Below are 14,692 nucleotides of genomic sequence, written 5' to 3' on the forward strand. Positions count from 1 at the left end.
CAAATGAGTTTCTATGGACTCCTTCACAAAACAAAGTGGGGAGTACTACTCCTTGTAAAAAAAGTTAAAGCGTGTGCTTTGGTGTTGCTTTTGCAAAATCTCTTCCTTGTTGGTCAAATTGGTTCGTTTGTTTTCGACCAAATGCCTAATATGTCCTGCAATGCTAATGTAGTGTATTATCTTTACGTTAGTGCATTAACTTTACCGTATTAATAGATTTCATTGAATTGCTTTCTGAAAATTATAGTTTTGGGCAGAAGGTCAACAAAAATTTCTTTTGCATGTGGTAGCTTTGTATTAAAAGCACATAAACCTTGTATTATAGTGTGTATTTTAGAATAGAAAGTCTTTTCCTTTCTATTTTCTCTCTTTTTTTTTTTTTTGGCTTGAACTGAATTATAAAATCCTATACTACGAGAAAGGGGCCTGTTATATATCCAAAATAAATAAATCAATTAAAACAAAAATAAAAAGAAGAGACCAAAACCAAGCCACACGCATTGGTAGACATGTATGCATGCCACTTTTTAAAAGAAGTATTAAGATATTATTTCCTAACAAAAAAAAGTTGAAATCACAAAATGGAAAGTATATGGAGAAAAATGACATGAGACATAAGTTAGGGGTTTTGGGTAGTTTAATGGAGGCTTGAAGGGTATTAGTATTCTTTGCCTCCTAATGAAATAAAGAGCCTTTTAAAAAGGTGAGGGTGGGGGTGTTGTGAATTGGAGCTTCTTTTGGAAATCTTCTTGGTTGTTTCTAATTGTCTTTAACTTTGGCACTAAGGTTTCTGCTGACCAATATGTTGTCGATCCACTCAAGGGTTGATTTCTTAGCGAGACACGAATCAAATCATGCGTGGACACATATTATATATATCTATCAGAATTTTAGTACTAAATTACAGATATTTAGTACTAAATTACAGATAGTATTAAATTAATTTAGAGAGTTGGACTGAATAGAACGATTTGAAATTCTATATAATAAGTAGTTAGGTCCATGATGATCCATCCATTATGATTTCTTTTCTTTCCTTCCTTCTGGAATTTTGTGCTTTTCTACATAGCACCAATACTTAAATTACACATCATATCTAACACCAAAATAATAAAAAAATAAAAATCTAACACCAACAATCATATCTATATGTTAGTAAAATTGAGCCCAAGCCCAATTTTCCAGTTACTAGATTACACGATCAACTTGTTTTGCAAGCCCAAGAGCCCAATAATAAAACTTTCCAATATATACGAAAAGCCCAATTGTATCATTTTGCAGGTGAGAGAAAGATGTGGATGAATATATGTTTCTAGAAGCTCTGGCATGCAGGAAAGATGGAAATTGGAGAACTAGTAGTCTAGTACATTAAAAGTTGAGGTTAGGATTGAATTTTATGTGAAGCATGGAAGACAAAAGGAGAGATGAGTGAAGAAAAATCCAACAAAAACGCCTACTCATGCAAGATACAGTCGTGTGGGTTGGTGACCATTTTAACCACTCTTAGTAAACTTGATATTTTCCCACATTTCATCCAATATTAAATATAACAAAAAGTACATAAGCTAGCTATGCACATCAAGTATCTTAAACTGTCAGTTCTGCAATATTCTCTATATATGCCAGCTGAACAAAACTATCATATCATTATATATCATGCGCACTTCCTATATTCATCTTCATTAATTAAAAATTTTCCACCATATCAAACAATCGATATTCTTGACCATATATATATATATTTATATATCTCTAATGATGCATGTATGCCCTTATTAATCCAAAAAATCTTACCCAAAAAGAAATTGAGGTTGCTTTTTTTTTTTTTTTAATGGGACTTATTTTACAACCCTTTTATTAATTTGGTGTTATCAATAACTATTTGCAGAATTACTATAAATTATTGTTTGCAAACTAATTAAGTAAAGAGTTGCAAGCTATTTAGAGGCCATGGCCCACTGCCACAATCACAAATTAGATGACGATAGACGGCGACAAGTGTCAATGATATACGAATGAAAAGGGATAGTAGAAATTAAATTGGTATGTATGTTCCCATTGGACTATACAATAGTAGCTTAGCCAGTCAGGGGTTCGGTGGGTAGAAATGGGTGAAGGTGGTTGGACGTACTGGATCATATATAGAACAAACAATTAATAATTTAATTAATTTAAATCATCATCTGGTGGGCAACAGAGACAACACTCGTGCCCAAATAATTGCCACTCATCATCCTCGTTCTAGCTACAACTTTCATATCCACTTTTGATTGAATCCTTCATGGTCAATGCCACAGGGTCTGGGTTTTTGGTAATTTACTAATTTTTGCATATAAGAAAATTTGTACTTCCATTTCCAATTTTCCATGCACCATCTTTGTCAAAGTGTTAGCTGTAATTATCAGAATATAAAAAGACTACTGGCTAAAGGCAATGGCTGCTTCTTCTTGAAGTTTGAGTTATGCAACACAAACTACACACCATTAATATATACCTCACCATATATCGTCTTGTTGATGTTATATTGATCAGCTCAGTCACGTACTTTTGAGCATCAAATATCTGGTCCTGTATTTAAGGATTCAGTACTTGGTTTAGGAATCAAATCAAAGTAATAAAAATGCTGGAAAATCTTCCTCCTGGGTTCAGATTCCATCCTACAGATGAAGAACTCATCACCTACTATCTGTGCCGCAAGGTTTCTGATGTTGGTTTCACTTCAAAAGCTGTAGCAGTTGTTGATCTCAATAAGTGTGAACCTTGGGACCTCCCAGGTATTTCATTAATCTCAGATTAAACTTGCCTTCTTCTTCTATAATCTTATGTTACATCTAATGTGTTTAATTAGCTGGAATGCTAATTAGCTTAGCTTAATTACCTTTCTTTTTTTGAAAATGATAATTACCTTACCTTTTGGTACAAAGGTCTATAATAATTTCTTTCTTCTTCCTTCTGGGTAATTAATATTGTTCTTGATCGATCATAATCTGCATGTCTTAATTATTTTGCAAAAATGGCTTATTGAATTGTAACTAATTAAGGCAATCTTAATTTTGTCCGATCCACTTGTGTGCCAGCAAAAACGAACAATGGAGTTTGGGTTTTTATTGAGGAAGAGCTTGAGGGTTTTTAATTTTGATATCCCAAAAATTATGTTTCTCTCTTCCTTCCTCTTGGATTTGCTTGACCAATTCTACCAGAGTAGATAGAATTAATTAACTAACTCCCACGACAATTTTTCATATAGTGGACTTTCCTAGCAGTAAAGAATTAACAAAAAAAAATGCAATTGGACCTAAAAAAAAATGCAATTGGACCTGTAAAAAATTATAATGCAAATTGAAGAATTTAGTTCAAATTAATAACAATATATTAAGCTTATGAATTGGTGAACATATATATGATATATGTGGCTGGTGTACAGGCAAGGCTTCGATGGGAGAGAAAGAATGGTACTTTTTCAACCTGAGAGACCGAAAATACCCAACTGGGCTTCGAACCAACCGAGCCACAGAAGCTGGATATTGGAAAACAACTGGGAAAGACAAGGAAATACTTCGTGCAGGTGTACTTGTTGGGATGAAGAAAACCCTAGTCTTCTATAAGGGTAGAGCTCCTAGGGGTGAGAAAAGCAACTGGGTCATGCACGAATACAGACTAGAAAACAAGCAATATTCCACTTTCAAATCCTCAAAGGTACATACTTAATTAAGCAAGCACTTAATCTATTAATTTGAAGATCATATCCTATCACATTGATTCATTAATTTGCTAATTAATTAATTCTTGAGGGTTTGGTTACATGCAGGAAGAATGGGTGGTTTGTAGGGTGTTCCAAAAGAGCACATCAGCATTGAAGAAGCCACTAGCAGCAGCCTCAGCACAGCAGCAACCATGTGTTGAGTCCCCATGCGATGATGATGATACAAACTCAATCGTGAATGAATTTGGAGACATCGAGTGCTGCTTACCAAATCTAAATACCATTAGTAGCATTGCAAATTCAACACAAAGTACTACTGGTGGGTTTAGCAACATTTCAACACAAACTACTTATAATAATAACAATAACGTTAATGATATTAACCTGTTAATGAGTCTGAACATGAATAATTGGGGGGGCGCCGCAGCAGCAAGAGAGGCGGCTAATAGTACAAGCACTCTTCCGGCGTCGACACTGTGGCCATCTAGCAGCAACTTGCTAAGTCCTTCAAATCAGCTGTCAGTGAATTCCTTGCTTCTTAGGGCATTACAACTTAGGGGTAGTAGTTATCAACCAAGAGAATTAGCTACAGCAGCAGCAGCAGCAGCTGGTACAGACCATTACTCATATATGCAGCAGCAGCAGCAGCAGCAAGGCCAAGGAATAATGTCTCACTTTATGAATGGCCCCTCAACTTCTGATATAAATACAAATTTCCAAGCTTCTTCATCGACCACGACGTCTAAGGAGATGATGGAATCAATGCCACCACAACAGAATCCGGAGCAACCATTCAACTTGGACTCCATTTGGTGAAGCTAGCTAGCTTCAGCCTCATCGATCAAGATCGAATATGAATATGAATGCTAACAATATCTGAATGTAAACTGCGATAGCTATTAATCCTGAACTGGGTGTGAAAGATATGACACTCAGTACAGGGGCTTGTTCTCATGCACGCACGTACGTATATGGTCATGTACTCATGTTCATATCGTAATTCCTGCATGTATAACAATTAATGTTGATCACTTTGGTGTAGTTAACTTGCTAGCTAGCTATATATCTATAATATGTCGAAAAATAAGGGTTTATATACCTGCATGCCTAGTTTAATTATGGTGATTTTTTAATTATTGTACATGTTCCAGCTCGATCGATCAATGCATGTCATGCTGGAAGGGAAAATTCCCATATATATAATATGTATCCCATGGAGCGAGAAAAACCATGTGTAGGGAGTTACTTGTCACCTCATCATGCTGAGTGGCACAACTAACCACTTAGAATTTGCCATTTATTCATCTTTAATTACAGTTTTTATTTATTTTTCTCTTTAAAACTCACCTTGAAAAAATTAAAAGAATTTAAGAAAATAAAAAAGAATACCACTACCATAAAGGCTTAAAGTGCAGAGGTTGAACATGGGTTTAAAATAGGTAGAAGACAAAGAGGCACAATCACTAGACAAAGATCACATTTCAAAGAAACCCACAAATATATCCTCAAAAACTTACTCATCTGCGTCCTTAATTAAGTACAAAGAATTTCACACTTTCTTTTGCCAAAACAACAAAAAAAAAAAAATTAAAGAACCAAATTTGTCACCCAAAGTAGCTTTCTAAAGTCGACGAAAATGCTTCGTCGCTTAACGTATTTTTTTTTGTAGTGAAAGATGAACAAATGACAAATCTTAAGTGGTTGGTTGTGCCACTCAGCATGATAAGGTGGCAAGCAACTCCCTACACTAGTTTTTCTCCTCATGGAGCATCTCAACTACGCACCAAAATCTTTCTTTGTTAAATAGCTCTCTCTCTCTCTCTCTCAAATTAAAGTTGATATGGTAGTCTCACCCAAAAAGAAGTTGATATGGTATACGTACGTACGTAGTATATATTACTATATAGACTATAGACGAGTTTTTGGTTTAAAAGAAAAAGAAGCTTTTGTATGGTATATTTACTAGATCGAAATTGGATATTTGATCACAAAATCCGAACTAGCTAGTTCATCAAGGAACGCATGCATGTAAAATAGATGTAAATTATTAAGTGTATTCATACAATGCCCTGATGAAGGTTAATTGTGTACTTGCATGTGAACCTTAAGAAAAGTTCAAAATGAAATACATATATGTAAAAATATAATATAAGAAATTAAGGTACAAAATAAAATTAATGTCTAAAAGTATAAATAAATATGATATAAGAACAATACAATTATGACATAAAAATGATATAAGATAGGTACAAAATGAAATTCCTTGAACCAGAGATATATCATAAAAATGGTAAAAGTATAATATAATAAATAAATGTACAAATATGATATAAAGAAATGACCAAGTAGTATACACATTTTTACCCTATATATGAATGGTCCCAAAAAATCCGGCCCAAACCATTATTGGGCCGAGCACCTCTATTTATGCTGGTCCGAAAGAACTCAGCCCACTTTTCATTTTTAAAAGAAAAGAAAAAAAAAGAATCTAGCTCAAACAATAAGCACATCCCATAAGCGCGTTCTCTCTTTCAGTTTCAGTGAACAATGGCGGGAAAGCAAATCGCCGGCGACGGCCTACCGGCGAATATCGCCGGAATGTCGAAGAACCAGCTCCACGACATCATGTCTCAGATGAAGGTATTGCCTCTCTCTCTCTCTCTCTCTCTCTCTCTCTCTCTCTCTTCTCTCTCTCTCTCTCCCTCCCTCTTTTCTTTTTCTTTCTCAATTTTCCTTCTAAAATTTTATTTTCCTCCAAACACCACAAAGACCTAAGAGTAATGTCCGTGTTTGTTATCTTTGTTTTCTGAAATGCAGACACTGATAGAACAGAACCAGCAACAAGCGAGGCAGATCCTTATTCAGAACCCTCTCCTCACCAAAGCTCTTTTCCAGGTTCCTAAACTTTTAGGGTTTTAGGTTTTTTTTTTTCGCCGTTTCTTTTTCGTTTCTGATTAAATATGCTGATTTTAATGTCTTATGTTTCTTTCGCTGAGATGATTTTGTGTAATTGGGTCTCAGTTCTTGTCAATTTTGATTTTCTTTTTTTCTTTTTGGCTTTGTCGAGATGATTTTGTGTGATTAGGGTTTGGATGGCTTTGTTGGGAAGTTTCTTTTGTAGTCCCAGTGGGAAATTAAAAATGCTTCCTTTTCTAATTGCTGAATTAGTCCGTGATTACTGACTGCTGAAGCTTTAACCAACGACTTATCTGACATGGTTCATTGCTTGAAGAAGTTATTTGTTAGGCATGAAATGCAGTATTGTGGCATTCCTGATTCATGATCTCTAATGGTTTCTTAATTTAAGTAGCTTTTGTTCGGGAACTCTACCATTTAATTTTACTTTCAACTGGTGATATAAATTCTGACTGTATTTCTGCAATCTGTATTCTTCCTCCAGGCACAGATAATGCTTGGAATGGTGCGGCCACCTCAAGTGGTATGCGTTTTTGTTTTTATTGTTTTCCTATTTGTGTATTTTTTTGGATGCTAAATTGAGGTTGTCTGTAGATTCCCAGCATTCAGCCATCGATGTCACAACATTCTCAGCAATCAACACAACCAACTCAGCAGTCAAACATTCAGTTGCCAGGTCAAGTCACTGTGCAGGACCAAACAGGTCAATCTCAGATCCAAGCTCCTGCAAGAAAGCAATACCAAAACCAATCTGCAATGTCTAGCTCATCACCTGCTGCTCCAGCAATAAATCATCAGTCTCAGCCCATGCCTACACATCCCCTGCAGACCCCACAGCAGCCCAAGGGGCATATGAATCCTCAAATGCCCCCAACATCACTTTCACAGTCCTCTCAACTTCCAAATCTACCCACACATCTTCATCATTCTTCTTCGCAGCCACCTTCACTTCATCAACCCCAAATGCCTGCTGCTTCCAGCCAGTTGCAACAGCCATTACAGACAACTGGAGTTTCTCATCTGCCGCTGCAGCCACCATTACCACCACAACCAAGACCACCTTCGATGCCTAGCTTCCATCATCAGTATCCCCCACAAATGGGGCACAATGCGGCGTTCCAACATGGTGCTGCTCCCCAACATTTTTCTCAATCCATGTTTCATGTAAGCTTAAGTTTATGTTCACCAGTCATTATAAAATTTGTCACATATAACGTGATTGTACTAATTGTCTTTATCAATGATTTGCTCAGTCAGGTACGAAGCCCCCTGCTAGTGTTGGGCCTTCATTCCCACAGGGACAACCACCACTTCCAAGTCAACCACCACCACAGTCCATGTATCAGGTATGCTTGTGTGTGTGTGTTTCTTGAAGAAAAAAATGTGTTTCTTGAATGGGTGTGATCACTACATAATATTTGTACAGGGATGCTTAGGCTTGATTTCCTAAATTTGCTGCTTTTATTAAGCTTTGTGATGACAATATTTTCCTTGTTGTTTTCTTGTTTTCATTCTTCCTTTCTTTAGTTGGGAGGAAGGCCTTATGAAATCAAGCTGCTTAAACTTTTGATTGGGTTTTGTCATCCCATTAACATCCTGGTTTTGGAGCAGCTTGTTTTCTCAATTGTGTTTAGTTACTCCCTCCCCCCTATTGTAAGCCAAATACCTGAATAAACCTTGCAACTGTGTTCTTGATGTTTATATCATTAAAGAATAATGTTTAGTCTAGTGACTGTGATGCATCCAATAATAGGAGTGAAATACCATTTGCATCAATAGATAGGTGATTTTAGGCTTTTTTGTGGTAGTTTTGTATCTGTGACTTCATTATTTTAATAAATTGAATTGCTTGATTCTGAGAAATGTTTCAGTAGTAACTGGAATCAAATTTTAATGTATAGTTACTCCACTATTACTTTTTGAGCTTTTTTGTTTCTTGCTAGTCATTGGTAGTCCTTTTTTTTTTTTTTGGGTTATCAGTTGCTGGTGAGTTGGGGCTTTCCATTAATGCCCTTCTGATTGGGCTTTCCTTGAGGAGTACTCTCATCTTGTTGAACATGGTATATTGATTGTTGTGCCAGGTTTGGGTGGATAATAATTGAAGCTTACCTGATGCTTTTATCTTGCAGGGAGGAGGAGGTATGCATTTAGGTACAGAGTTCAACAATCAAGTTGGAACTTCCATGCAAGGGGATAGAGGATCTTGGATGTCTGGTGGGCCAGACAGTTCGACAGTGACACAGCTTTCGGGACCACCGCCAATAGTTCCTGGTCAAATGGCCCCTGGCAGCCAGCCTCCTCGCCCCCCACCTGTAATATATCTGCTACTGTTTATGTTTAACGTCAGCTGGAGCTTTTATTTATAGCTTGAGTTTTATTGTCAGCACTTGACGTTTCTGCTCGTTGTGCAGTTGAGCCCCGAGATGGAGAAGGCACTGCTCCAACAGGTCATGAGCCTCACACCAGAACAAATTAATCTCCTACCTCCAGAGCAAAGGAATCAAGTGCTACAGCTACAGCAGATACTACGCCAATAAACTCGTGAAATTTGTATTTTCAGAAGGGAAATGGGACATCATTGAACTTCAATTTTTGCTTGGGGAAGAGAATTCAATGTGCTATTTTTAGTGATCCAAGTTATTGGTCGATCACATTAGTTTATTAGTTATCAATTGCCGCTATAAGCAGAAGTAGACGTAAGAGTTGCTTCCAAGACAAGTTACATCAAGGTGTTGTAATTGTATCTTTTGGAAATATGCTGCCAGTTACTCGGCAAATTTTCTTGTTGAGAATCTTGTGACTTGCATTTCCTATTTTACTCCCCCGTGGCCAATCTGGTATTAGTGTTGGTTCCTGTGATGTGAATTTGGTCTCCATAACAACATTTAGTATTCTTGTTCTTATTCATATATGTGACTCAACTGTACATTCTACCCTATTAAAATCTGCAAGCATGGATGTCACAAAATTGCTTAAAATACATTGAGCTATCGTGCTACTTTGATACTCAGATCACTCACTAGGTGTTACACGTGCTCAAAAGTATGATGACTTCAAATCAATGCACTTACCTACTTGTTATAGTTGTCAAGAGCATTGATTTGTGGCTTGATTGCCGTTTAATTACAATGGGAATGCAGCTGAAAACATTTGTAAGTGTTAAATCCACATTCATTGTAGTTTACACAGATACAAAAACGAAAAAAGTAGACAATATTACCTAAATAGAAACAATGGATTGACTAACTACAATACAAAAACAGGACGCCCTTTTATAATGAAGAGAGCTGAGAGAGCTTGGTGTTGGTCAAACATTATATTAATGAATGCTATTGAGCGATAAAATACATTGGAATTTTACGTATACAAAAAACCAAGAATAAGTAGATGTGTGCAGCTCTCTCGAATCTCAATTGATAACAATCTGTTTCCATGTTTACTTTACTCCTTCGCTGCCAACTCAGTCCAGTCCTCTTTGAAGAAAAGGTTCATCGAATCCACGCCACAGAGTCCTCTTTGCAGATAATTTAGACAACAGCCACCAAGCAGGATAATTAGCATCACATGCCTAATTCTCACAAGCATCCCAAATTTCGCCATTTCCAACAATTCCTGCTCAAAACTGATCATACTTTTTCAAACTCTAAACTTTTAATCTTCATTTTCCCAATCAGAACCTTCATCATTGTCACTAGCATCGGAATCTTCATCCTCACTCTGCAAATAAGAACAACCAAATATTTTACTCTCATTGCTGCATAAATTCATAACAGGCTCTTAATTTTTTAAATTGTCCTAAAAGGGAATAGTCAAGGGAAAACAAAATGTCTTAGAGGAGTATGCTGAAAATTCGAACTCCAACCCAAGCCATCTAAGCCCAAATTTTTGGTACATTGACCACAGTAACTAATACAATAAATCTGGTTGGGAGCATAATGACCACTGGATGGTAAATATATGACAATGAGAAATAGATAACTCACTTGGACAAATTCCGAGACGCAATCAATTTGGTTGGCATCTCCTGAGGACCGGGTACTCTCATCGTCTGCATCTTCAGAAATACCCTGCTCGGAATCAACAAAGCTATGGTCATAGACATAAGCGAACACCCACACAAAAAGCACAAATGTGTCATGCACTACTGGAGAAATCATAGCTGTATACCAGCCATTATGTTGGTCAGGGATACACACACATACACTTAAAGCTTACAGGGAACAGATGAATATGAAGAAGGTAATGTGAACCTATAACTTACAATTTCAGATCTCATTTGCTCTATGGTCATCTCCAATTCAGATATGTGCTGACTGAGAGCCTACATGGCACAGATAAATATCAGTGAACACGTAATTCAACACAAAATCTGGGTTAGCAAAAAAAAAAAAGAAAAAAAAACCTCATGACGTTGCATGGCCACTGAACGCTTTAATGCTTTAGCCTTAGTGAGAAGGTTCCGTGGCCTCAAGGTAATGGGTCTCCGATAATTCTTTCCACGATAGTAAATAAGAGCAAATCCTTTTGGGACTCTTTCTATTGCCACAAGTATTCCACCACTCTCATATTCCAATAACCTAGCTGTATCTTCAACGAAAGCAAGGGTCTTCTGTTTGGTTATTAATTTCACAAGCTCTCTGTGCTTCCAATGCAAATGCATGTTTTCAATCACGCCATCAAAAACACCACGTATGCCTGGTACATTATATAAAGACCATCATCAGTGTTTAACCACTCAAAGTTCTATCTTCACCCAAAAAGTAGAGGATTACTCACCAACAGGCAAGTATGCTTTCATTCTTAAACCAACCCTGCGAAACATAACTCGTTCCTCATCAGTGATTGTTTCCTGATCATCATCAGGACCTGCAGGAAGCATTGACGATTCTATCTTGGATAGGAGTTTCTCTGCTCTAAGCTTTTTGGCTTGGGCCTGTGGATGAATTCAAAATTCCAAAATAAGTCATATGAATATATACAGATATATTTTAATAAGTAACTAAGTTATATATCGAATGGATGTTAATGATATATTTTGTTAAGAAAACATACGTCGCAAAAAGAGCACCATCTGGTACACTGGATGTATAAAAAAGAGAACACAAAGTCTAACTCCTAAATTTCAGAGGGTGTACCAATTCTGGAAATACAAGAGGGAAATTTAACTATTCCAAGGACATGGTGAATAATATTTTAAAAAAATTTGGCACTTCAACAAAATCAAATTATGACAGAAAACTATGGACTGTATTTAAAGAGGCCAAAGTCATTGGTACACTTCACAAGGAGTGGGAGTGTTGGGTTGGGACCCTTACACTAAAAAAAGGATACAGAGAATACTTACAACAGCTAGTTTATGCTCAATTCGTTTGACACGCCTTGCAGTCTTGGCTTTTGAATCTTCTTCAACCATCTGTTCACGTTCTTCAGCAGATATTTCTCTTCCCCATCGGGCTTGAGCCTCATAAAACTCAGCCAAAGTTCCTGCAAGTGCCTGTCCTTCCTCTGCACCTGAAGAAGCTGCATATATTGCTTTGATCCGCACTTTCTCTTCAACATCTTGAACCTGTTTCGTCAATTCCTGTCTTTCAGCCAGAGCAGCAGCTACACTTGTTGGGAGAAAGTCCTTTCCACGGTAAATGACAATGTAATATTTGTTTCTGAGCAGTAAAACGCCACCTGTTAATGTCTGCAAAATAGAAGAAATTTTAAAACCAGTACGCTTCGGTTTTTATTCTACACATTATCATTCCACACAAAAAAAGAAACTTGGTTTGATTGGTACTGTAACTATGAGTACTTTGCTTTTCAAGTGGTCGACTTTGACTCAACAAAATAATAAACCAAATTGCATTATCTTGTTAGAAACAAGTATCAAAAGCATTGAACAAGAGACAATGTAGGAAGGACCTTCAGCTCCTCAGCCATCAATTTGTTGTTTGTATTCTGGATACCTCGTTTGACAGCAATCTTCGCCACAGAGCTTTTCTCCCAAAGTTTAATAATAGCAGATGCCAACCCTTGATGGTTTCTATTTCTCCCTTCATCATGAAGATAAGCATGAAGTGTTATGTCATATAATGACATGGTATACTAAAGAAAATACAGACAGAAGGAGAATTCTACCAAGGGCAAAATGACAAGGAAGCGACCTAGCAAGTTTCCGTAAATTGGTCATCTCTGCATTAGTCAGCCGCGACCGCATCCCAGTAGGAAGAAGCCTGAAAGGTGTTTTGTAACCAGGAATTGTTTTAGGAAGTAAATCGGCATCAACAGGAAGTACTCCTGTACCCCACCACTCTTCAAAACGAGGACCTAAATCATCCAATAAGCTGTTAAATTCAGCTTCCTCCTCTGTCATGTCCTGATGACGTTCTGGAATTTTCACAGCTTGCTCTGTCTTATCTGCACGAGAAGTTGCATCATTCCCGGTTCTCATGACCGGAGTTTCAGCTGAAGAAACATCTGGGATAAAAAGAGCATCTTCTTCCCTATTAACAGATTGGGATTTAGAGGGGCCTTTGTAGTTACTCCCACGGTACACAACCATGACACTTCCTGATCTCCATAAAACTAACCCCCCTGTTCGACGCTGACCATCACTACAAGCAGTCAGTTACATTAACAAAGTAATGAAATACACAACAGCAAGTAGTCAAATTTACCAAATGCCAACAACTCTACTTGTTCATCACTAAACTAAAGCGTTATTGTCCAAGTTGTATTCAGCAAGAATTACATTCACTTTCACATAGATACAAACAATGTACATGGATCATAACACAAAGTAAACCGAAAATCCAAGAACTGAACGAACCTCAACAATTTCGTGCGCGGTCTTCATATCGTGAGCCAGCACCTCATGGAATTTGAGCCTCACCAGCTCCTCCTTCCTCCACCTATCATGAATCTTCTCGAGCACCGCCTGCGTGATCCCTGCCTTGGGCACACTGACTCTTTCCCTAAGCACCATTCCCAACCTCCTCAACCGCCTCAGCTCCTCGTCCTCAATCGTCAATTCCGCCAACGACGGCGCCTTCACCACCCTCCTCTTCCTCAACCCCTTCACCTGCTCTTCCTCACTCATCTCCTCCTCTTTCTCCCACGGCAACGCCACGTCATCGCCGCTCTTCTCCTCGGCCAATATATAGTCCGGCCGGACCCACTCGCGCTGTAACAAATCGCCGAGCTTCTCTTCCCCGCTTGGCATTGAATCCTGACCGTCCAATCCGATACCATCATCGCCTTCTTCTTCTTCCTCATCGTCGGACCCTAACCCTAAGTTCCGCAACCGGAACACGATTCTCTCTATCGCGCTCTGGCCTTTGTCCTTGTCGAAGTACCGAGTGGTATTTGCAGTATTTGCTTTGATGGTTTGGTCTCGGCCGTACGAGTCCTTGACTTTAACCTTGTCGTTGATCTTTTGGCGGGAAAAATCGGCGGGAGGGTTGCGATTGGGCCACTTGTTGAGCCACGGAGCAGAGGGGGGTTTGGATTTGTGCGAGGGTTTAGCGGCGTTCGGGTTTCCGCCGTGTTCGGTGGTTTTGAGAGAGGAGAAAGGTTTGAGGATGTGAAATGACGGTTTTGGAGATGAGAAGAGGAGGTTCAGAGACGACGGTGAGTGAGAGGTCAGCGGGAGTGAGTTCCTCAGTGGCATTTCGGAAATTTTCGCGGTTGTGAAGGCCATTGTTGTGGTGAAGACTGAAGATGAAGTTGAGTTCAGCTTACTGTCGTTGTTAATGGTGGTGTTCGATTTTCTCTGTCATTGTTTGGTTGACCAGAAAGTTGTGGAGACTGGACTGACGGGAGGTTGGAGAAGACTATATGTCTGTGTTGTTTCAGTTCGGACTTTGGAGGAGACGATAAGATTTTCTCGAAAAGTTTAGGATAATTTTCTTTCGTATATATATACATATGGGAATTTAATTGGGGCGCTTCTGTAATTTTCGACGGTGGAGCGCTCCTCATGATTTTTGACGTGGATAAAGTGCCATGAAATTTGATTCTTGTTTATGTTCACTAATAAGGTCAAATAAAAAAATTTATTTACTAATAAGGTGGATTAAATGCAGT

The 14,692-nt window shown here is 38.0% G+C and overlaps 3 protein-coding genes across 4 annotated transcripts; 2 read left to right on the forward strand and 1 right to left on the reverse strand.

Annotated features, from left to right (window-relative positions):
• Positions 1-2,611: 2,611 nt before the first annotated feature.
• Positions 2,612-4,519, forward strand: NAC058 (NAC domain containing protein 58). 2 transcript variants are annotated; one of them, XM_086257097.1, is made up of 4 exons: positions 2,621-2,774; positions 3,425-3,696; positions 3,809-4,268; positions 4,299-4,519. In XM_086257097.1, exons 1-4 carry the CDS (start codon positions 2,621-2,623, stop codon positions 4,517-4,519), a joined length of 1,107 nt encoding a protein of 368 aa, XP_086113223.1. The 2 variants fall into 2 exon arrangements, with proteins under 2 accessions (XP_086113224.1, XP_086113223.1); XM_086257098.1 differs by having other exon boundaries at positions 2,612-2,774; positions 3,809-4,519.
• Positions 4,520-6,205: 1,686 nt separating this feature from the next.
• ESP1 (hydroxyproline-rich glycoprotein family protein) lies at positions 6,206-9,520 on the forward strand. Its single transcript, XM_086256712.1, has 7 exons — positions 6,206-6,343; positions 6,521-6,598; positions 7,104-7,142; positions 7,214-7,783; positions 7,873-7,965; positions 8,749-8,931; positions 9,031-9,520. The coding sequence occupies exons 1-7, from the start codon at positions 6,251-6,253 to the stop codon at positions 9,154-9,156; spliced, it is 1,182 nt and encodes a 393-aa protein (XP_086112838.1). The 5' UTR covers positions 6,206-6,250; the 3' UTR covers positions 9,157-9,520.
• Positions 9,521-9,871: 351 nt separating this feature from the next.
• On the reverse strand, positions 9,872-14,486 carry EMB1865 (CRS1 / YhbY (CRM) domain-containing protein). The gene is made up of 9 exons (XM_086256711.1): positions 13,437-14,486; positions 12,746-13,211; positions 12,530-12,660; positions 11,964-12,308; positions 11,396-11,552; positions 11,022-11,314; positions 10,881-10,940; positions 10,603-10,686; positions 9,872-10,336 (listed from the first exon to the last, which is right to left on the reverse strand). Exons 1-9 carry the CDS (start codon positions 14,304-14,306, stop codon positions 10,271-10,273), a joined length of 2,472 nt encoding a protein of 823 aa, XP_086112837.1. The 5' UTR covers positions 14,307-14,486; the 3' UTR covers positions 9,872-10,270.
• Between the last annotated feature and the right edge of the window lie 206 nt (positions 14,487-14,692).

The sequence above is a fragment of the Dryas octopetala genome, chromosome 9 (genome assembly GCF_963921425.1).
Source record: "Dryas octopetala chromosome 9, drDryOcto1.1, whole genome shotgun sequence".
Lineage (NCBI taxonomy): Eukaryota > Viridiplantae > Streptophyta > Magnoliopsida > Rosales > Rosaceae > Dryas > Dryas octopetala.